The sequence below is a fragment of the Thunnus thynnus genome, chromosome 9, assembly GCF_963924715.1.
Source record: "Thunnus thynnus chromosome 9, fThuThy2.1, whole genome shotgun sequence".
NCBI classification, from domain to species: domain Eukaryota; kingdom Metazoa; phylum Chordata; class Actinopteri; order Scombriformes; family Scombridae; genus Thunnus; species Thunnus thynnus.
Window position 1 is genome coordinate 16,985,584 of NC_089525.1, and position 25,044 is coordinate 17,010,627.

The 25,044-nt window shown below is 40.8% G+C and overlaps 3 protein-coding genes across 45 annotated transcripts in view; all 3 read left to right on the forward strand.

Moving 5' to 3' along the window:
• The window catches only part of LOC137189417 (protocadherin gamma-C5-like), a 316,496-nt gene that overhangs the window by 249,721 nt on the left and 41,731 nt on the right, over nucleotides 1-25,044 (forward strand). The window lies entirely within an intron of this gene.
• LOC137188846 (uncharacterized) lies at nucleotides 389-6,028 on the forward strand. Its single transcript, XM_067598426.1, has 2 exons — nucleotides 389-2,815; nucleotides 3,552-6,028. The coding sequence occupies exons 1-2, from the start codon at nucleotides 389-391 to the stop codon at nucleotides 5,991-5,993; spliced, it is 4,869 nt and encodes a 1,622-aa protein (XP_067454527.1). The 3' UTR covers nucleotides 5,994-6,028.
• Nucleotides 6,555-24,909, forward strand: LOC137188847 (uncharacterized). The gene is made up of 3 exons (XM_067598427.1): nucleotides 6,555-8,986; nucleotides 9,240-11,770; nucleotides 21,939-24,909. The coding sequence occupies exons 1-3, from the start codon at nucleotides 6,561-6,563 to the stop codon at nucleotides 24,446-24,448; spliced, it is 7,467 nt and encodes a 2,488-aa protein (XP_067454528.1). The 5' UTR covers nucleotides 6,555-6,560; the 3' UTR covers nucleotides 24,449-24,909.

Below are 25,044 nucleotides of genomic sequence, written 5' to 3' on the forward strand. Positions count from 1 at the left end.
AAGATTTTTCCACACATTTAGATTTTTTTTAAATCAAAATATTTCTTTAGAAGGTCTACACGATACTACAATTTCATTTAAACCTTTTATAAGTTGTTTTCTCAGCTTTTCCACCTATCCCATCTTACAATACATTTTTCTGCAGTTTTTCTTTCTGAACTCCATGGGCCGCTGTTGCCTAGTCTGTTGCAGTTGTGGTATATTTACAGCAGTACCGCCTCTTCATTTCAATGTATTAGACGGAAAGGGCAGGCGCAGACCGCATTGTCTTCGGTAGAGCGGCCGATATACACAACGAGGCACAACTGTCATTATTTTGTTCAAAATCTGAGGACTATTTTCGCTTCATATTTTGTCTGGATGCCCGTCCATCTTTCTGTTGGATTTTATGCGAGGTTACTGTTTCGTCTTGTCGGAATCATTTGAAACAATGAGACGGCAAGTACTGCTGTTTATTTTATTTCTCTCTCTCAGTTCAGTCCTCGGACAGGTCAGCTACTCAGTCCCGGAGGAAATGGCAAAAGGCTCTTTGGTCGGTAATATAGCTCAGGATTTAGGTTTAGACGTAAAACGACTGAGGTTGGGTAATGCTCGTGTATATTCTGGTGATAGCAAAGAATACATCGAGCTGGACAGCCAAAGAGGAGTCCTCCTTATCAAAGAGAGAATAGACAGAGAAGTGTTATGTGGTGATACAATGCCGTGCGCGGTGCATTTTCAGATCGTGTTGGAGAATCCTATGGAATTTTACAGTGTAACAGTTGAAATTACAGATATTAACGACAATGCACCAGCTTTCGAAAAGGGAGAAATTAAATTCAGAATTAGCGAGTCTGCAGTTGTTGGGGCAAAATTTGTTTTAGAAAGAGCAGTTGATTTAGACGTAGGTACTAATAATCTTCAAAGTTACGTACTCAGGCCAACTGATAATTTTTCACTTAAACTGCACAGCCAAACAGACGGTACAAAGAATGTTGAAATGGTCTTACAAAAACCTCTCGACAGAGAGAAAAATGATTTAATTTCTTTAGTGTTGACGGCTGTAGATGGAGGAGAACCACAGATGTCAGGGACAATGCAGATTCTCATCACAGTGTTAGATGCCAACGATAATGCACCTGTTTTTACACAGCCGATATACAAAGGCACTGTATATGAAAATGCTGCAAAAGGCACGATTGTGACTACTATTAGTGCGTCAGATGCTGATCATGGTTTAAATGGTAAAATAACTTATTCAATCACAAATACTTTGGATGACGTCAGACATATGTTTGAAGTAAACGAGGAAAACGGCGAGGTTAGATTGACTGGACGTTTGGATTATGAAAAGAAAAAACATTTTCAGATCAATGTCCGCGCAATGGATAACGGGGGACTAACGGATTCTTGTAAAGTGATTGTCGATGTCATAGATATAAATGACAATGAACCAACGATTAAAATCATGTCTAAATCAACTATTATATCAGAGAATGCAAACCCCAACACAGTCGTTACAATGATTAACATCCAAGACCCAGACTCAGGCGAGAATGGTAAAGTTCAGTGTTTTATAAATGATAATATTCCCTTCGTATTGAAGTCGACATCAAATAATTTCTATAGCCTCGTGACAGACAGTGATCTGGACAGAGAGAGAGCCTCTCAGTATAATATAACTGTGACCTGCTCTGATGAGGGAGTGCCCTCCCTCTCCAGCAGCGTCACTCTCACCTTACAGATCTCTGATGTGAATGATAACGCGCCTGTCTTTGAGAGGAGCTCATATGAGGCCTACATTGTAGAAAACAACACACCAGGCTTCTCGATATTCACAGTGAAAGCCAGAGACGCTGACTGGAACCAGAATGCCCGTGTTTCTTACATACTGGAGGACTCCTCTGTTAACGGAGTGCCAGTCTCCTCATATGTGTCCGTTAGTGCTGATAGTGGAGTCATCCATGCAGTTCGCTCCTTTGACTACGAGCAGATCAAAGATTTCCAGTTCCGCGTCAAAGCGCAGGATGGAGGTTCCCCTCCACTCGGTAGCAATGTGACTGTGAAAATAATGATCCAGGACCAGAACGACAACCCTCCTCAGGTTCTGTACCCAGTCCAGACTGGTGGCTCTCTGGTGGCTGAAATGGTGCCTCGTTCAGCAGATGTGGGCTATCTGGTCACTAAAGTGGTGGCTGTTGATGTGGACTCTGGACAGAATGCGTGGCTCTCCTATAAACTGCAGAAAGCCACAGACAGGGCACTGTTTGAAGTGGGCTTACAGAATGGAGAAATAAGAACTATCCGCCAGGTGACTGATAAAGATGTTGTGAAACAAAGACTGACTGTTATAGTGGAGGACAACGGGCAGCCCTCTCGTTCAGCTACAGTCATTGTTAACGTGGCGGTGGCGGACAGTTTCCCTGAAGTGCTGTCAGAGTTCACTGACTTTACACACGACAAGGAGTACAATGACAACCTGACTTTTTACTTAGTGTTGGCTCTGGCTGTAGTTTCCTTCCTCTTCATCACGTGTTTAGTGGTTATTATATCAGTGAAAATCTACAGATGGAGACAGTCTCGCATCCTGTATCACTCCAATCTCCCTGTGATTCCATATTATCCACCACGTTACTCAGACACTTTGGGGACAGGGACTCTCCAACACGTGTACAATTATGAAGTGTGCAGGACGACTGACTCCAGAAAGAGTGACTGTAAGTTCGGCAGAGCTGGTAGTCAGAACGTGCTGATAATGGACCCCAGTTCTACAGGGACGATGCAGCGGATACAGAGTGAAAAGAGCATCCTGGATGAACCAGACTCTCCCTTAGAGGTTGGTTATATGGGGTTCATTTCATTTGTAAAATAAATGTTTGCATTTGTATGTCCTAGTTAATTGATAGAGTTGTTAACAGGTGCCATTGATTGCCACTCTCATATCAGCACCATGGACAGAGACACTGGTTGCGACTTGAGCCAGACTCGTCTTCAGTAAAGACATGTTAGTTAACAATAAACTTTTTATATTCACAATTTCCATTTATCTAAGTTTCAGCACCAAAGATAGTTACAAAGTATATTATTTCTAAAGCATATATTTTTTCTTGTTCCACTAAAACCTTCACGTGTAATGGAACGTGTTGCAATTTTAACTTTACTCATCCCCTCAAAAATAGACTTAGCTATCACCTTCAATATCTGTATAATGTGATCTCTTTAGGTCTCGATTTGTTTTTTCTTACCAAAATCTTTGTTGTTCAGAATTTTGAACGTTGTGTAAACATTATTACGGCACCTATATTTTGTTCACATAAGCATGGTATGTGCATTTTCCGTGTAATTTTGACTTTGAACTCAGAGGGACGCTGTTGGCCAATATGTGTCTGTTTTACAGCAGACATGTACTAGTACCTCCCATCATCTCTGTCTATTTGAGCGAGAAAGAGAAAAAGCACACAGTCGGGATCCCATAGAACTCACATACCGAGATATTGGACAGCTATTTCTTTCACCTTTGTGGGATTATATACAGCCTGTTTTTCCTGTGGATTTGTGATTGATGTAAATAGGTGCTAGAGGGACTTTTTACATATACGATGTTGGACATAACGATGATACGGCAAGTACTATTGTTTATCTCGTTCCTGTCTCTCAGCTCAGTGTGCGGACAGGTCAGCTATTCCATTCCCGAGGAAATGGCGACAGCCTCCTTCGTTGGTAATATAGCTCAGGATTTGGGTTTGGATGTCCAAAGACTGAAATCTGGCAAGGCTCGTGTCTTTACTCGAGATAGTGCAGAATACATCGAGCTAAACAGAGAAAGAGGGGTCCTCCTTATAAAAGAGCGAATAGACAGAGAGGCGCTTTGCGGACAAATGACGCCTTGCGCTTTACATTGTCAGATCATATTAGAGAATCCAATGGAATTCTACAGTATTAATATCGAGATCATAGACATAAATGATAACCCTCCAACCTTTGAAACAAGCGAAGTCCACTTTAATATCAGCGAGTCTACGCTTAGTGGTACAACATTTATTTTAGACAGGGCTATTGATCTTGATGTTGGCCAAAATGGTTTAAAAACCTATGTCTTGAAACCAACGAATGCATTCTCTCTCAAAACCAATAATCAAATCGATACGAGTAAAAACGTGGAGATGGTTTTGCATACACCGCTGGATAGGGAGAAAAACGACCATTTGTCTCTAGTTCTTACGGCAGTGGATGGAGGCGAACCGCAGATGTCAGGAACAATGCAAATTCACATCACCGTTTTAGACGCTAATGACAATGCTCCTGTTTTCACACAGCCTATTTATAAAGCCTCCATAAAAGAAAATGCAGCAGTCGGAACAGTCGTAATGACAGTTACTGCAACAGATGCAGATCGTGGCTCTAATGGTAAAATTACTTATTCAATTTCAGGTACACTAGATCATGCCCGTAGAATGTTTGAAGTAAATAAGGAAAGTGGCGATATTATTTTAGTGGGAATACTTGACTATGAAAGGTCGGGATATGTTCAAATAAATATTCGCGCAAGTGATGGTGGCGGGCAAACTGGTTTTTGTAAGGTAATAGTAGATATCCTAGACATAAATGATAACAAACCTGATATTCATATAATGTCTAAATCTAATGTGATATCGGAAGATGCTAAAACTAATACTGTAGTGACGATGATAAATGTTGAGGATGCAGACTCTGGTGAAAACGGTAAAGTGCATTGCTCCATCAATGATGGTATGTATTTCATATTGAAGTCCACATCAAATAATTTCTATAGTCTCCTAACAGACGGGGAATTAGACAGAGAAAGAGCCTCTGAGTATAACATAACTGTGACCTGCTCTGATGAGGGAGTGCCCTCCCTCTCCAGTAGCGTCACTCTCACCTTACAGATCTCTGATGTGAATGATAACGCGCCTGTCTTTGAGAGGAGCTCATATGAGGCCTACATTGTAGAAAACAACACACCAGGCCTCTCTATATTCACAGTGAAAGCCAGAGACGCTGACTGGAACCAGAATGCCCGCGTTTCTTACATACTGGAGGACTCCTCCGTTAACGGAGTGCCAGTCTCCTCATATGTGTCCGTTAGTGCTGATAGTGGAGTCATCCATGCAGTTCGCTCTTTTGACTATGAGCAGATCAAAGATTTCCAGTTCCGCGTCAAAGCGCAGGATGGAGGCTCCCCTCCACTCAGTAGCAATGTGACAGTGAAAATAATGATCCAGGACCAGAACGACAACCCTCCTCAGGTTCTGTACCCAGTTCAGACTGGTGGCTCTCTGGTGGCTGAAATGGTGCCTCGTTCAGCAGATGTGGGCTATCTGGTCACTAAAGTGGTGGCTGTTGATGTGGACTCTGGACAGAATGCCTGGCTCTCCTATAAACTGCAGAAAGCCACAGACAGGGCGCTGTTTGAAGTGGGCTTACAGAATGGAGAAATAAGAACTATCCGCCAGGTGACTGATAAAGATGCTGTGAAACAAAGACTGACTGTTATAGTGGAGGACAACGGGCAGCCCTCTCGTTCAGCTACAGTCATTGTTAACGTGGCGGTGGCGGACAGCTTTCCTGAAGTGCTGTCAGAGTTCACTGACTTTACACACGACAAGGAGTACAATGACAACCTGACTTTTTACTTAGTGTTGGCTCTGGCTGTAGTTTCCTTCCTCTTCATCACGTGTTTAGTGGTTATTATATCAGTGAAAATCTACAGATGGAGACAGTCTCGCATCCTGTATCACTCCAATCTCCCTGTGATTCCATATTATCCACCACGTTACTCAGACACTTTGGGGACAGGGACTCTCCAACACGTGTACAATTACGAGGTGTGCAGGACGACTGACTCCAGAAAGAGTGACTGTAAGTTCGGCAGAGCTGGTAGTCAGAACGTGCTGATAATGGACCCCAGTTCTACAGGGACGATGCAGCGGATACAGAATGAAAAGAGCATCCTGGATGAACCAGACTCTCCTCTAGAGGTTAGACATTGCTGAGTATATGTTGCTACGATGAAGTCAAGCTTGTAAATCTCTTTATTCTCAATTCCAGTACCTCGGAGAGCGACATGTTTCCTTATTCAAAACCACGTCTTCTTTGTAATTACATTTCTCGTGTCTCTTTCATGGATTATTGTATTTTAACATAATGGAAACTTTCCAACATTTGCATCTCATGTTACCTTTTTTGGCGCAATTCTATTTCATGTTTTTATTTTATGTTGAAAAACTTGTAGTATAAAACAATGCTGCACACTTACGGGAGACGTTTTTTCCTTTGTTTTGTTCTTGTTAACATATGAATGTGCCTTTGCATATTTCCTATGTAATTGTACTGCATGAACTCACAGTGCCGCTGTTGGCTAGTTTGTATTAGGTTTACTGCAGACTGGTTGTACCTCCCATCTTGTCTTTATTTATGAGAGAGAAAGAGACAGAAGCAAAACGCATCGACTGGAATTTATCGGAGATACAGCGCGGTTACTCAGTTTTTCATGTTGGGAATATGCTTTAAAAACCTGTGGTTGACTTAAATCGTGGAAGACAAATGTCTAAAAGACATTGATGGTTTACTCTGGGATAACGTCGGACAGAACAATGAGAGGGCAAGTACTGTTGTTTTTCTCGGTCCTCCGCCTCAGCTTCGTGCTCGGGCAGGTCAGCTACTCCATTCCTGAGGAATTGCAAAAAGGTTCTCTGATCGGCAACATGGCCAAAGATTTTGGCTTGGATGTTAAAAGACTAAAATCGGGTAAAGCTCGTATCTTTACACCAGGCAGCGACGAATATATTGAGCTGAATAACGAAAGGGGAGTCCTCCTCATCAAAGACAGGATAGACAGAGAGGCGCTCTGTGGACAAACGACGCCTTGTGCTTTGCATTTTCAGATTATATTAGAGAATCCAATGGAATTTTACAGTGTAACTATTGAGATCACAGACGTTAATGATAACCCCCCATCCTTCGAAAAGAACGATGTAAAATTCAGAATTAGTGAATCCGCTGTTAGTGGAGCTAAATTCATATTAGATCGTGCAGTTGATCATGACGTAGGCATAAATGGATTGCAAACATATAAACTTGAACCGACAGAGAATTTTGTTATTAAACTGCATGACCAAGCAGACGGGACAAAAAATGTCGAAATGGTCTTAGAGAAACCTCTTGACAGAGAAAAAAATGAACACCTGTCTTTAGTTCTGACGGCGGTGGATGGTGGTGAGCCGCAGATGACCGGAACGATGCAGATTCTAATAACTGTTTTAGATGTGAATGACAATGCCCCTGTTTTTACACAGCCTATGTATAAAGCCTCCATGAAAGAAAATTCACCAGTAGGAACAGTTGTAGTGACAGTTACTGCAACAGATGCAGATCATGGATCTAATGGCAGAATAACTTATTCAATTTCAAGTATATTAGATCATGCCCGTGGGTTATTTGAAGTAAATGATGAAAGTGGTGAAGTTCGGCTGAAAGGAAATGTTGACTATGAAAAAGCTGGAACATTTCAGATAAACATTCGTGCAAGTGATGATGGAGGATTAGTTGACTCCTGTAAAGTGATTATTGACGTAATTGATATGAATGATAATAAACCCGATATTCATATAATGTCTAAATCAAACGTGATATCAGAGGATGCCAAACCCGGTACTGTTGTGACAATGATAAATATTCAGGATGCAGACTCGGGTGAAAATGGCAAGGTCCAATGCACTATGAACGATAATATTCCTTTTGTGATGAAGTCTACAACCAATGATTTCTATAGTTTAATAACAGACAGTGGATTAGACAGGGAGACATCCTCTCAATACAATATAACTGTGACCTGCTCTGATGAGGGAGTGCCCTCCCTCTCCAGCAGCGTCACTCTCACCTTACAGATCTCTGATGTGAATGATAACGCACCTGTCTTTGAGAGGAGCTCATATGAGGCCTACATTGTAGAAAACAACACACCAGGCCTCTCTATATTCACAGTGAAAGCCAGAGACGCTGACTGGAACCAGAATGCCCGTGTTTCCTACATACTGGAGGACTCCTCTGTTAACGGAGTGCCAGTCTCTTCATATGTGTCCGTTAGTGCTGATAGTGGAGTCATCCATGCAGTTCGCTCCTTTGACTATGAGCAGATCAAAGATTTCCAGTTCCGCGTCAAAGCGCAGGATGGAGGCTCCCCTCCACTCAGTAGTAATGTGACTGTGAAAATACTGATCCAGGACCAGAACGACAACCCCCCTCAGGTTCTGTATCCAGTCCAGACTGGTGGCTCTCTGGTGGCTGAAATGGTGCCTCGTTCAGCAGATGTGGGCTATCTGGTCACTAAAGTGGTGGCTGTTGATGTGGACTCTGGACAGAATGCCTGGCTCTCCTATAAACTGCAGAAAGCCACAGACAGGGCGCTGTTTGAAGTGGGCTTACAGAATGGAGAAATAAGAACTATCCGCCAGGTGACTGATAAAGATGCTGTGAAACAAAGACTGACTGTTATAGTGGAGGACAACGGGCAGCCCTCTCGTTCAGCTACAGTCATTGTTAACGTGGCGGTGGCGGACAGCTTCCCTGAAGTGCTGTCAGAGTTCACTGACTTTACACACGACAAGGAGTACAATGACAACTTGACTTTTTACTTAGTGTTGGCTCTGGCTGTAGTTTCCTTCCTATTCATCACGTGTTTAGTGGTTATTATATCAGTGAAAATCTACAGATGGAGACAGTCTCGCATCCTGTATCACTCCAATCTCCCCGTGATTCCATATTATCCACCACGTTACTCAGATACTTTGGGGACAGGGACTCTCCAACACGTGTACAATTACGAGGTGTGCAGGACGACTGACTCCAGAAAGAGTGACTGTAAGTTCGGCAGAGCTGGTAGTCAAAACGTGCTGATAATGGACCCCAGTTCTACAGGGACGATGCAGCGGATACAGAATGAAAAGAGCATCCTGGATGAACCAGACTCTCCTCTAGAGGTTAGGATGTTTCAAATCTGATAATCAAACTCACACTTCTATTATTTACATACATTTATACCATGGACAAAGATACAGTATCTATCTATATATCTATCTATTTATCTATCTGCTCTTATGCTCTCAATACGAATTTTCAATATTTATCTATAAATTTCTGCAATTTCCTCTTAAGTCCCTAAGTGCCGCTGTTGGTCAGTGTGAGGAAAATAACATTCTTTTGTAAAGCAAGTTCCTCCCTTTTCTGTCTGCGTATTTGAGTCCTGTTTCATTCGGAAATAGCCGTAAAAAGACACCCCACGAAGAGACTCAGAACAAAAATATTTTGTCGATTTGCACACGGTGGTGTTTTCCCCTTTGGATTTTGCAAGGCTTTTTTGTCATGATGGGTGGATTTTTCTCATTTTCATGGAAGCTGCTGTTTCTCTGCATTTGTGTCGCAGATATGACCGTCGGCCAGGTCCGTTATTCTATACCTGAGGAAATGGCGAAGGGCTCCATTGTAGGGAATATCATTCAGGATTTAGGTTTGGATGTCAAGCGGCTGAAATCTGGGCGGGCGAGAATATTTACCGAGGACAGCAGTGAGTACATCGGTCTTAATTTGGATAAAGGAACTCTCATAGTCAACGAGAGAATAGATAGAGAGGAGCGGTGCGGGCAAGTGTCTCCTTGCTCTCTGCATTTTCAGATCATACTGGATAACCCAATGGAGCTGCACCGCATCGATGTGGAAATTCTTGATATCAATGATAACGCTCCGGTTTTCGCAAAGAGGGAAATTAATTTTGAAATGAGTGAATTAGCTGTTAAGGGAGCTCGATTTTCTCTTGACAGCGCCAAAGATCCAGACGTCGGGCTGAATACTCTCCAAACGTATAAACTTAGTCCGACAGATCATTTTAAATTAAATATGCTATCTCGACCTGACGGAACTAAATATGCTGAAATGGTACTCCAGACACTGTTAGATAGAGAAAAACAAGAAGAACATAAACTAACACTAACAGCATATGATGGCGGCGACCCTCCAAAATCAGGGTCTGTCAAAATTAACGTTATTGTAATGGATGCAAATGACAATGCACCTGTGTTCAGCCAGTCTCTTTACAGAGTAACAGTTCCTGAAAACGCGTCAAGGGGTACTGTTATTTTAAAAGTTAGTGCCACTGATGCTGATAAGGGAACAAATGGAGAAGTGGTGTATTCGTTGTCTCAAAATAGTGATATTACATCATCTCTGTTCAATATAGATCCCCATACCGGGGAAATGACAGTGAGAGGTGAGTTAAATTACGAAAAAGTAAAACATTATGAAATTGATGTAGAAGCTACGGACAAAGGAGGGTTGAGAGACACAAGCAAGGTGCAAATTGAGGTGATCGACCTAAATGATAATGCCCCCGTCATAAGCATAATTTCCCTCTCCAATCCCATACCAGAGGACTCTGCTCCAGACACTGTTATAGCCATGCTCAATATCAAAGATTTGGACTCAGGTAAAAATGGCCGTGTTAAGTGTTTCATTAACCCAGATTTACCCTTCAAAATCAAGTCATCTTCGATTAATTTCTATAGTTTAGTATCTGATGACGTTTTGGACCGTGAAACAGTGCCCGAATATAATATAACAATAACAGCGATGGACGAGGGTTCCCCACCGTATTCTACAAACAAGACTATTAATATAAGAATTTCGGACGTAAACGACCACGCCCCAATATTCCCAAAACCTTTTTTCACCGCTTTCATCACTGAAAATAATTCACCTGGCATGTCACTCCTGTCTGTTAAAGCCAGTGACAAAGATTTTGGGAACAATGCGCGCATTTCCTATTTCCTTGAAGATAGCCAACTGAATGGGATGTCAGCCTCGGCTTATTTTACAGTGAATGCAGAGAGTGGAGAGATACTTGCTGTGCGTTCCTTCGACTATGAGCAAACAAAAGACTTCCAAATTCGTGTCAAAGCGCAGGATGGAGGCTCCCCTCCACTCAGTAGCAATGTGACTGTAACAATAATGATCCAGGACCAGAACGACAACCCCCCTCAGGTTCTGTACCCAGTCCAGACTGGTGGCTCTCTAGTGGCTGAAATGGTGCCTCGTTCAGCAGATGTGGGCTATCTGGTCACTAAAGTGGTGGCTGTTGATGTGGACTCTGGACAGAATGCCTGGCTCTCCTATAAACTACAGAAAGCCACAGACAGGGCGCTGTTTGAAGTGGGCTTACAGAATGGAGAAATAAGAACTATCCGCCAGGTGACTGATAAAGATGCTGTGAAACAAAGACTGACTGTTATAGTGGAGGACAACGGGCAGCCCTCTCGTTCAGCTACAGTCATTGTTAACGTGGCGGTGGCGGACAGCTTCCCTGAAGTGCTGTCAGAGTTCACTGACTTTACACACGACAAGGAGTACAATGACAACCTGACTTTTTACTTAGTGTTGGCTCTGGCTGTAGTTTCCTTCCTCTTCATCACTTGTTTAGTGGTTATTATATCAGTGAAAATCTACAGGTGGAGACGCGAGCGCCTGTTTTTCAATTCCAATGGAAATCTTCCTGTTATTCCATATTACCCGCCCCTTTACGCAGACGTAGGAGGCACCGGTACGTTGAAGCAGGCGTTCAGTTACGAGGTGTACGGAACTACTGACTCCCGGAAGAGTGATATGAAGTGTTCCCGACCCTTCAGTCAGAGCACTCTGAGTGTTGACCATACCAGGACAGTGCCAAGGCATAAAACTGAGTCAGAGCTCACAGAGGTGAGATCTGCCTCTTTCTTGCTGCCTTAAAACCCTTGTTTTGTATCTGTTCTTCAGTTCAGTTTAGTCACTGCTCACTCATTATTTGGATAATTCTGGTACTTTACCAACTATACCTACATTAAGTACTCACCGAAATGTCTACTCAATCTCAGTCTATTCTTATTGTGGTAAAGGTAGTCAACATCTCATGTGTGGCTGGATTTAAGGTTACAAACAGTTATATTTGAGCATAAGGAATAGTCGAAGATAGTGGTAAAATTTACATTGGCATTTCATACTATATTGAACATCTGTTTTTCTGTCACTGTTTAGGCAAGTATCAACAGGACTTTTTATCGTGCCCCCTTTCATGCCCCATACTTTTCTACCGCCTCAACTTTGCCCAAATAAAGCATTTGAATAGTTAAAATACTAAATAAAATCACTATCACTAAATCACTAAAATCAGTAAAATACTATATTAGTTTCTTTCTTGCATTTTCCCTTTTTGCTCATTTTTCCTTTTCCTTATTATACATACTCCAACACTGTTCTTGACTTTCTGGTGTGCTTTGTACAGAGGTTGTACATGTATGGTTTTATATGCTTTTTGTAAGATACACCGTCAGATCCTTGTAATTTTTGCCTTGGACACTACATCCTCCTTGCTGTTTTGTCACATGTATTTCACATTAATCACATTAATTCCATTCTTTGATATTCATATTGACTCATTTATCATCTACTAGAGCTTGCGATTATATGAAAAATCAGGCATTGAAATATGATCTGTGCATACAAACCAAGTAAAAACATGTTGACAGACAGACTTACATAATGTACTATATGCCCTATCAGAGAGCATTGTGTGATGATCTGCAGAAATGAGAACAAGAGAACAGTATAGCAGCCACAATGAAAGAAAAAAAGATTCTTGGCTTCATCCCTTCTAAAGCACTTCTACAGATTGCTCTCGCATAGAAACACAACCACGCAGTGTACTACTTTTTCAGTGACCTAATTCCCTCTGTAACATTGTACAGCCATAGGCATTGGGCTGCACACAGAGAAAAAAGTGAAGGGATGGATACAGGCAAACTATAACAAGGGGAGTTAGTGAAAACCAATTAAAAATGCAAACATGACACAATAACATTGATTAAGAGGCTTAAAATGGGGTAGAGGGGGAAGAGGAAACAGTCACTACTGGTGCTGGGGAGATTGAGAACGAGGGAGAAAGGCAGCGTGATGGGGAGGAAGGCAGAGGCAGCGGGGGAGGGGAAGAGACACGTGGTAACCGGCACAATCTACACCATCCCTGTGCAGCATTCGTGTTAGTGATGCACGGCAGCCATTTTGATCTGCAGCACTCTTTGTCTGCTGAGATAGGTGCCTAAGAAAGTCTGATGTGTGAAACAGTCATATCAGACTATAGTTCCCGCCTGCCCTGAGAGAAATCTTTCATTAAATATAAGGAGTTTAAGACAAGAGATAACAAGAGAGAGGTCTACATACCTCATGTAACACATGAGAAGGGGGTGTCATAAATCAGGAGAGAGTCTGCTTATGTTTGAATGGAAGAATTTAATGATGAAAGAAAACTAAGTTGCCAGAGAAATTTGTCTAGAATGTATTGAAATCTAGCTGTCCACAAAGTAGTGGCAGTATGAATGATAAATATTTGAATCAGAAGGAGTTACACAGTAACAGACTAGATTTTACTATCTCCTGTAAGAGTCTCCATCTGTGAGGGTTTACTTTATGTGCTGCATATGTAAGTCATTCAGTGGGATTTTTTTCCCTAACAAAGAACTTTGTTATTATAAAGATGTGTGTGCTGTGGAAAATAAAGGCATGTGTGCCAAATATCTGATTAATAAATGCTGGTATGATGTGGTTGAGGATGGTCTGTCTGCAATTATATTTGCTCAGTTTTTTCCAGTTTCAAAGGAAGCCATAGATCAACTAGCGTGCTTGGTCTGCTCTCTCTGGGTGGTGTATGTGTTTTAAGTCTGTATGAAGTTCAGGGTATATGCATGTGAAAACAGAAGTTGACAATCCTACAAGGCAGGAATTTAGGTTAATTGTCTTAACCCTCATATCCGCTGGAAGCAGCCTGTGATCATTATCAGACCATATGTGTGTCTGCTTTACCATTTTTAACTGTCTTTAAACCATTATGTCTCATTTTCTCCGGTTTGTTAGCAGCGGAGGTTTTTACTGAGTATCATAAATTCTTTTGACGACAGTGTCTCCATAGGGGTCAGAGCTCACAGAAATGTCTTTGAAAGCAGCTAAATGGTTCCGCCTGTTTTACACCCTGGACCCCTTCAGCATGTTGTTGTTTTATCTTTCTCTTGGTTTAACCTACCTCAGAGCTGTCATTAGCCATTTTGGATCTTACACAAAGCCCCAATCATCAGTTTGCTGTTTGTACTGACCACAAAACTATAATCACATGCAGAAGCTCCTGGTTCCCACAGGCCCAATCTCTTGTTTAATTGTTCTGCCTTCCTGGCAAATCTGTCTGGTGAGCAGCTGTGTGCCCATGTGTACGCCAGCGGGGCTCATCAACTCACTGTGTACTGATTGTGTTTAGGGATGTGGTTAACGTTCATACTACAGTCCTGCATTTGATTTTTGTTTACAAGATATCCCAGATATCTGAGATATCAGGCACTTTTGGGTGTGATTTCTTTCCCATACTGAGTATGATATTAAAGAGAAAAAAAATATGTGTGTATAGCTCCAGTGCATAGTACTCTCTCCGCCTGATGACTGCTGCTGCCTGTCCCTCTGGGACTGGTGTTTTGTTGCTTCATACAAAAAGGAACATTTAAGCTTACAGGATATGGACTAACAGTTCAAAAGCATCCTTAAACTTAGGCTTAAAGCTCCTTTCAAACAAGCATCCACCTTGCTTAAGTATCAAGAACATGACATTATACTGTAGCTGATGCTGACTTTGTCTTTCACTATGGAAAGGGGGCAAGTAAAAGGGATATTAGAAGGACATTTAAATATATCTGTACAGACAATATTTGTAAAGAATATCTTTTGCATGTAACAGTCACTGATACACTGATTCGTCAAACATGGAGACTTTGTTGTTATTGTTTACTATAATGCAAGTCTCAATTCTGTTGTGTGCCTCAGGTGCATTAGATTTATTTTTGTGCACAGTGTTTATTTGCAGGGAAACAGAGAATACAGCCAAGTACACAGATACTATAATTAACTGTACCTTACTTTGCATGAAGTCAGGTAAACCAGACATATGTCTGCTTAAGAACATACAAAAGATGTTGTCTTTGAATGTGTGCTGGTGTCCCAGAGATGGAAGTGTGGAGTTCAGCACTGGCTGATTCCCTGGGAAGGATTAAACAAGGGATTACCTAGAACAGTGTAATATGGGGCAATGGCAAAGTTGTGTCAAGCACACAAACACTCAGAAATATATCCACATAGACTTTACTAAAATATATCAAATGTCTAATTCCTCAACTTTTGATATCAGTGTACGGCATGGTTGTATGTGTGTGTTTGACTCTTCTAAACTTTCAAGTTATGTGAAGTTCCCAACCTCAACACATTTAATGTGATTTGGAAGAAGGGCAAAGCCTTGTCTTCTAGGGGAGTAAAGATCTAGTGCATTATAATTATTATGATGTTATGATATAGTTAAATTATATGACTTTCATGTAATTTTCATGGATTATATTCACTGTGTTATTGTACTGCATATAATACTGCATATTATACTGCAACTGAGCAAAAAGTATATAAATCTATAATAAATATTTGTGTTGCTATGTAATAGGACACTGTAGTTAACATTGTGTCAAATTGTAGCTAATACTGGATGGCTACTGTGTAGGAGTCATTCTTGGTTCTCAGCAGTCTTCCTTTTTCATCCTGATCTCATTTTCTGCATCCCTCCCATCCCCCTCTCCAGCTGCACCGTTCTGCTGCAGAGAGAGAAAGAGACTGAGAGAAAGGGAGAGGGAGATTGCTCAATGTAGGACATTTTGTCCTGTCTATAAAAAGTCATTAAGCACCATATGGTGTCATTTTATTTCTGTGTAGGTTGCCTTGTTCATGATGAGAAGAAATATCTCTTTTGTACCTCTTTTCTGCCATTTGTCAAAAGATTCTTTATTACCCAGCAGTCCATGAACACATGCTTTTATTTGTAGGACATATTATCAGTCTACAACTGTGTTTCTGTCTGAGCGCATTTCATTTCTCTTCCTATCTTCTATCTTATTCTTTATCCTCCATGTTGTTTATGTAGCTCTTTTTTTCCTGGCCACCATCACCAGCTCACAGGAAGGGTGGGATGCAAGCAAGAGGTTGGATGTGTTACCATAGCAACAAGCTGACTCACTGGCAGGACTGTTCCATTTTTCATTGAGCCACAGGGGGTCAGCAGCAGATGCAGCTTCTGGTGTGTGATAGCTCTCTGTATTTTTTTGATACTTTGAGGACAGGAGACACCCCTATTTTAGACAAAGAGGTACAGCATCCTCAGACTTGGGGTGGCTGATGATGGAGGGGGACAGGGTGATCATGGCTGCTTGTTATATTTGTTCTGATCAACGCTGCCCTGTTTGTTTTTGCATTTCCCAGTTGCAGCAAGTGCATTGACTAATATATAGGCTTAGATTAACCTATATACTATAAATATATATTTGTTTATGTTCTATGGAAGGATCAGGAGCCTTTTGGTTCCCTTTTTGTTTCCTTGTTCCTTCTGGGTGATCTGTTTATTTTGTATGTATGGTGTTTTTAAGCAACACTGTTATCTTATAGTATTACTTAAAATTGTTAATGTGCACAAACATAAGGTATCTTACGTTCAGTGTACAGTATCACTGAAACAGGACATCAGTCTAATAAAAACAAGCAATTACTGTTTTGCTTTGTCTTAGCTTAGATTTTCTCTCACAAAGACATTCATGCACACATCAGCAGTGACAAACAGGGTCACGGAGCAAAGAATCTCATTAATAAGGCATGGATTTGTCTCAGGGCATCGCCTCGAGGCCCCCTGCTGTTGCTATAGGGTAGTGGCTTTGTGCAGCAGTGCAGTTCAATATTTTGGTTTTGGCTCATACTTGTTAGTGATAGCAGTATGTCCCAAATTTTTAGTTTCTTCAGCAATCATGTTACTGTTGTGGTTTAGACTGAAGTGGTTGTACTGTACCAAAGTATGTATATGCTTCTGTTTAAAATGATTGTTGTATCCACACATGGCATAATCTAACATACTATTAACTGCTCAACAGCATGTTTAATGAATGCTGTTGAATATGATATCAAAAAACATGACTGGATATATTTTTGGTAAAGCAGCCACAGAGACCTGTAATTCTGGACTATGTAGTACCATTCTCTATCCACTGAGGTTGAGCTATTGCCTTTGTCTTTCTTGACAATATTATTTATTCTTGTTCCTTGTTTTTTTTTCCTTGTTTTTTTAAAGTATCACCCCACTTACAAGCATAGTAATGCAAACATGCAAAGTTTTAATGAAGTCCCATTCTCTCCCTTTCTCTCTCTCTCTCTCTCTCTCTTTCTATCTCTCTCTCTCTCTCTCTCTCTGTCACACTTGCGCTCTCAAACTCATACACACACAGACACACACAAATGACAATGCATTTCTTCACATTCTTTGTATTTGTTTGGCACTGAATGCTCTATGACCTGGAATAACACCTAGCTTGGTTCATCCTGTTATCAATCAAGGTTATAGCCAGTGTCCTGTTCAGTATTGTTTGAACATTTGGCTGTTATTGCTATATCATTATCATAATACAGGAAGTAATTGTATCATACTTTCTGATTCATGCTTTCTGATCAATACTAAGCCATATAAGTTTTCCTATTTTTTTTTTTTTTTTTTTTGTATTTACTTACACTATGTGCTGATGGGTACTCATTCTTAACATTAATATACTGACTGAAGAATGGCACAGACACAGATCAAACACATAACTGGTTCCACTTTTTATATACATAAATAGTTTATGTGCACACACAGTGGACAGTTTCTGTGAGCAACACAATCATGACAGTCAAAATTAAAAGAAAATTCCTTGTCTGTGAATCATTACACAACAGCTGTTTGTTGTGCACCACACGGTAAGTATGTTGGTTGCTGTATTTCCAAAATCCAGACCCTGTTTTCTGACCACCAGTCTAACCGGCATCCTTTCTCTCTTGTTTTTCTCTTTTATGTCTCCCCTTGTTTCCTGGTTCTGTTCCTGTTTCCTCCCTGATTCCTGTTAAATCCTGACCCACCAAATAAGGTAAGATATAGTTTTCATCTATATTGTTCACAGCAATACAATCAAACACATACAGTAGGACAAACTTTCATGATCCTCCAAGCAGCACAGATTAAGGATGCACTGACAACTGAACACTATACTCTAGATCACCATACAGTAACAGGATTTTAACACAAACTATAGCAGTGATTTGTTTTACAGTGTCTACACATGAAACATTGGCACTGAGTTAATCCAATTTTCCACTTCAGGGGACACATCTGTTCACATACCTCACAAAACATATCACCTGATGATTACTTCAACCAGGTGTACATAAACGCATTTTTTGACAACAGAACATGTGTGACCTTGTGAGTGGCTTGAAGCTCAAAATAGAGTTTTTATCGGACTACTGGGGTGACTATGGCTCAGGAGGTAGAGTTGGTCGTCCACTAATCGGAAGATCGGTGGTTCGATCCCCGGCTCCTCCGGTCCACATGTCAAAGTGTCCTTGAGCAAGATACTGAACCCCAAATTGCTCCCAATGGCTGCGCCAGCAATGTGTGAGTGTGCATTAGATTAGATCCTGATGAGCAGGTTGACACCTTGCATGGCAGCCTCTGCCATCAGTGTATGAATGATTGAATGAGTGAATGTTGACATGTATTGTAAAGTGCTTTGAGTGGTCAGAAGACTAGAAAGGCACTATATAAGTGCATTCCATTTACCATTTACAGTCATCATCACATGGACATAATTTACAATCTGTATTGTTTATATGGGGACAACAAAGCTGTTATTTCTCCTCTCTGTTAATTAAATGATAAGTTGAACTTTTACCCTTTTAGCCTTAATTAGAGACTATTTTGAGTTTTGTTGAATTGGCATATTGTTCCTTGTACATACCATTGTTTTGCCAGAGTACTTTAAATTGAACAAGACATTAGACTAAGTTGAAAATCTCTTCCTGCTAACAGGCTTATGGAGTTTAAGCAGGGAGGACCAACTGTTAAAGTAACTCATGCCTAAATCAAGTCGTGGTGATTATAATGTCAAGCACTGTATCTTGGTTTTAGCCTGTGTCTTGATGCTCTGAACAACCACTGACTTTATATAGTATTGTATCATAAAGCAAGTTTCAAAAGACTTTTATAGTTATTACATTAAATACTGCAAAATAATGCACAAACAAAGTGAAACACAAGTAAAAAATACAAACATATGAGATGAACGTAGCATGTTTAGAAGACACTATAAGTTTACTTGCAGTATTATACATATCAGAAAACTATCACCAAACATTAATAAATGATGATATTGAAAATCCTCCCTCTCAACCAAAAAAATAAAAATAAAAAAATGGGAGAGGGGGGAATGATTAAAACATAGTCAGTGTAAATTTAATAAATATCAGCAAATTAATGATTCAACTCTGTATTCATTTTTGAGGCTTTAACTTTTTGATGTTGGTGTACTGGATTGCATTATATTGTAACTTTTTCCTCAGTAACTGAGGTAAACAAAAATTAGAAAAAATCATTTTTATATTATCAAGGCCAACACCAGCACCACACTGTGCAGCCTCAAAATGTACACAGAAACATCTAAAGAGGCTGTCTTAGCAAAAACTAAATATATGTCAGTTAGTGTTTATAGAAGGTCTCTTGTATTATATTGCTTTACATCCTACATGTGCTGCTGTTTTTCTAGTCACTCAGTTCAAGTTCATCTGAGGCAGGTTAGGATACTAACTAAAAGTATTTCAAGATGTATCAAAAATAGATAGATGGATGGATAGAGGGATGGAAAAAAACATGACTATCTTTGGTAAAATGAAACCTCTTGAGTCTATGCAACTTCAACTCTGTAGTGTATCTAAACACAAGTGAAAACATGCAAAATACAAACATTAAATACATGTGTACTCATATGTGTACATTAGAATTCCACTATGCATATGTTGCTTTCTTCCTACAGAATATCAGCACAGGACGAGCAGCAAAATAGCATTTGAAATATTGAAGTCTTAATGATGATGTGCCTATTTCATATTTTAAGCCAAAAATAATACCATTATCTAATATCTATGAATGTTTATTTTAGTCACTGATAAAATACCAGAATTTTGAAATTAACATAATAAATAAAAATGTCTAATCTCATGACAGGACATTTTTGACCGTTATTTTACTTTTGTATATTTACTCTGTTACCTTAATGCCCTGTGGACATTTACAGCAGTAAAACTTCATTAGGTGTGCTTCTGACACGGTCTACTCCTATCTTTTTTCCCTTATACAGTGAGGGAATAGAGTGAGGAGCTTGCTGTTTTGTTTTCCTGTCTGTCTGTTACGTAAGAGCCAGTGAGCCAGTGAGGCAGGCTGCCTCTCCAGCAGCATGCAGCAGCAGCAGTTGGCCGCCTGTGTGGCGCTGTCCACACCCGTGGTGCTGAAAACAGCTCTGGCTCCAGCGCTCTCCCCCTCCCCTCGCTGCCTCTCTACATCTCCCTCTGTCGCCCGCCTCCATTTAGAGCGGATGACTATTAAAAACACTTCTGTCAGTGTTTGTATTACATATTAAATTGCATATGTTGAAATTGATTATTTTACTATTGGCAGTAATGAATTTACGCGTTTTGAGTTTTATTATAATATTTAATGTCAACGAATAATGGCTGTTGCCAGCGGAGGGATATTGATATTTTAATAATGATGTAAATGTTACTGATGACCAAACATCTATGAAAGTAAGATTAACACTGGCTAATCTGCCCTCACAATTTATAATTGGTTGGCGGAATTAAGGTAAATAATACTGTGTGTGTGTGTGTGAGAAAGAGAGACAGAGAGACAGAGAGACAGAGAGAGAGAGAGAGAGAGAGAGAGAGAGAGAGATGTATATTTGCATTACAAAATATGGTTGACATGGTTGTTGTTTTTGAACTGTAATGTTAACATAATATTTTATTGTTTGTATCTTAAAAACTGTACTTTTCCCTGTTTGTACTTCCCTGTACAATGTGCTGTGGCAGTACTGTACTTCAGTATAGTCTTGCCAATAAAGCCTCTTTGAATTTATCTGAATTGAAAATGGAGAGGGAGAGAGAGCTATATGTATATATAGAGAGAAGCAAAACGAGAGTAAACGCCTCCCCACACCATCTGGGCTCCCCCTCCCTTTTCGTTTGTTCTACAGACCTCCATACGGGTATTTTACGTTGGCTGCTGACAGAATAATTTCTCTGAGGCTTGTAGAGAACTGTGAAGACGTCATGACGCATGCAGGCTGCACTAGCTTTCTCTGGCCACAGGAAGGCAACGAAGAGCCTTGTCAGCCACAGAGGCATGATGGAACATGCATGCATGCAGGTACATGCAGGCAGGAGGATAGATGTATTTACATAAATCATTATGAGTGGTCATATAATGAGCAATCGTTTACTTTTTTATAATTCACTGTATTTGTTCATCTATTATCTACACCTATAGTCAATAATTAATATGTTATATAGTCCTAATATATATATACATGTATAGTCTTTAAATACAGATTTTTTTTTAAAAAAAACGTAGGTGATAGGGAGACTGTTAAATGAGTAGTAGCTAATTATATTTCATGTTAGAGTCATAATAACCAGGATCCATTTTCTATGGATGATACTTTTACGTCACTGTTCTGTAGACGTCTACTGATGCCATGATTGGTGGAAATAGGTTTAGTCTGTCCACCAATGGCATCCAGAGCTGTACAAAGAGATCTATTCCCCCTCGCTGTATAGCTTCATCGTCGTAACCATCACAGTGTTCTGCTCAGGAGGGGAGGGATACATATATGCAGACACAAAGCATGACTGTCACGGTCATATATAAGGACCTATCTACATTGGATTATATACCTTCTATCTTTAATCACTTCAGAATTTGGGATTGGAGTGAAAAGATATGGGATTTATGGAACGAGGAATAATGTCGAATAAATTGCCTGTATGGCAGGTGTTTTTGTGGTGGCATCATTTCTTGCTATTGTGGAGTACAATAGACGGGCAGACTCACTACAGCATCCCGGAGGAAATGAAACAGGGCTCTGTGGTAGGAAATATAGCCAAAGATTTGGGTTTGGCTGTATCTGAACTGTACCGGCGTAAATTGCGGATAACATCGGAAGCTGGTAAGCAGTATTTTAGTATGGACTTGGGGAAGGGAGAACTGGTTGTGATTGATAGGATAGATAGGGAAGAACTGTGTGGACAAAGACCGTCATGTGTGTTGCCTTTGGAACTAGTCATAGATAACCCCCTGCAGCTGCATAGAGTCGAAATTGAAATACTGGATACAAACGATAATTCTCCTAGTTTTCTCACTAAAGAGAAAGTGGTGAAAATTGCAGAGCTGGTCAATCCAGGCGCGCGATTTCCATTAGAAAGTGCACAGGATCCCGATGCTGGCCCTAATTCCGTTCGATCTTACCTTATAAGCAAAAACGACAATTTCAAATTAACTGTTAAAAACCACAAGGATGGAAGAAAAATTCCTGAACTGGTCCTTGAAAAACCACTTGATCGAGAAAAGCTGCCTGTACACAATCTTATCCTCACCGCTGTAGATGGTGGAGATCCGGTGCGCTCAGGGACATCTGAAATTACAGTTATAGTACTTGACAATAATGATAATGCCCCACAGTTTGAGAGACAGGTATATGAGGCTAGTGTCAGCGAAAAGGCAAAACCTGGGACAGAAATATTGCAGGTTAAAGCTACAGACGCAGATGAAGGACTAAATGGAGAAATCGAGTACTACTTTGCAGAGCAAACTACGGATCTGATTTTATCTTTATTTGACATTGAACCTTCTACTGGAGCTATTGTCGTCAAAGGGATTTTAGACCATGAAACAAATTCTTTACATAGATTTGACATAACTGCTAAAGACAAAGGTAATCCTGAGATGGATGGGCATTGTAGCGTCGAAATTAAAATAGTTGATATTAACGACAATATTCCTGAAATAATTATAACGTCTTTAACAACACCTGTTCCAGAAGATTCTGCCATTGGAACAGTTATTGCACTGATAAGTGCAAGAGACCCAGATTCGGGTGACAATGGCAAAGTAACTTTGAGCGTGTCTTCAAAATCCCCCTTCAAGTTAAATCCATCGGTCTCTAACCATTACTCATTAGTGACGAATGGGCCACTTGACCGTGAAAAAAATGGCCGGTATAGTGTTAAAATAAGTGCTACTGATGCTGGAAAACCCCCATTGTCGAGTGAAAAAACAATACTTGTTGAATTATTAGATGTAAATGACAACCCACCAGTTTTCTCACAGTCTTCTTATGCCGTTTATGTTAAAGAGAATCATGCTCCTGGGAAAATTTTGTGCTCAGTATCAGCGACTGATCCTGATTCGGGTGACAACGCAAAGATCTCCTACTCAGTCTTGGACTCTAAAGTGCAGGACGTTTCTGTCTCATCTTATGTTTACATAAACTCAGATAACGGCAGCATCTACAGCATGCACTCGTTTGACTATGAGAAACTGAAGGTGTTTCAGATTCAGGTTCAGGCAAAGGATCAGGGCTCTCCGTCTCTCAGCAGCAACGCTACTGTTCATGTTTTTATCCTGGATCAGAACGACAATGCCCCCGCTGTTATTTACCCCTCCTCCGCTGCCCTGGGCTCCCTCTCTCATCAGAGGATGCCCCGCTCCGCTAAAGCGGGTCACCTGGTTACTAAGGTAACGGCCGTGGACGCTGACTCGGGCCATAACGCCTGGATCTCCTACAAAGTGGCGGAGGCCACAGACGCCTCTCTGTTCACGGTTAGTCTGTACACAGGGGAGGTGAGGACTAAACGTGCTGTGTCCGAGCAGGACGACTCCTCTCAGAGGCTGCTTATAGAGGTCAAGGACGACGGGGAACCGGTCCAGTCCGCCACAGTCACTGTGTCCATCCTGCTGGAGGACGGCCTCCATGAGCCCATCTTAGACCTCCGACAGAAAACGATCGAGCCCAGCAAGAAAACCGGGAGAATCACCCTTTATTTGATTCTCTCTCTGGCCTCGGTGTCCGTGCTGTCTCTGGTGACTTTTCTCATCTTAGCGGTTAAATGCATCAGGAACAGCAGAAGCAGCGGTAGTTGCTGTATGAGACGGACCGACTGTGATGATTACAAGAACCCCAACAGAAACCTGCAGATTCAGCTCAACACTGATGGGCCTATAAAGTACGTGGAGGTCCTGGGAGGAGACATGATGTCTCAGAGTCAGTCCTTCAGGTCCTGTATGTCTCCAATGTCGGAGTACAGTGATTTCACTTTGATTAAGCCCAGCAGCACCACTGACTTTAAGGAGGTGATCAGTGTCCTGGATGCTTCTTTACCCGACAGCACCTGGACCTTTGAGAGCCAGCAGGTGAGCAAAAAACAAAATGCAGACTTAAGTTTCATATAATCTGAAAGACTATCTATCTATCTATCTATCTATCTATCTATCTATCTATCTATCTATCTATCTATCTATCTATCAATCATATGGTTATAATTTTGGAAAAGTATAAGTAGTAGGCAAGACAATATCCAGAAACAGTGAAAATATTTGTGTTATAGAAATCTGTTAATAAAGTCTCCCACTCACCCACTTCCATGACCATTTCTGAAAAGTTCAGCACCACGAAGGTGGACAGCGACTGTTGGTGGAATGCAGGGGTGCTTATAGGCTTATGATAAAAGTATATGTGAGAAGGCGTGAGTTTTATCTCCAGTGTTCATCTTTTCTGGAAAATGTGACGAATTCATCAATCTTATTTCACGTGGTTGAATAAAAAAAGACCTCTTCCTGTGGAGATTGTGATGTTATACAGCTTAATGCTTATTCCTTTCTTTCTTTTTGGTTAAAACATATTTTATAGTGCCATGCTTCCTTTACATTCTTTGACGTCCCATAACTCATAATAATTGCCTTTAGTTAAAGTGAAGGGGCACAAAGAGAAAAGATGCTGCGACTTTAAAGGTGTCGATCAGTTTCCTTCTCATTGGACGGTAGCAGTG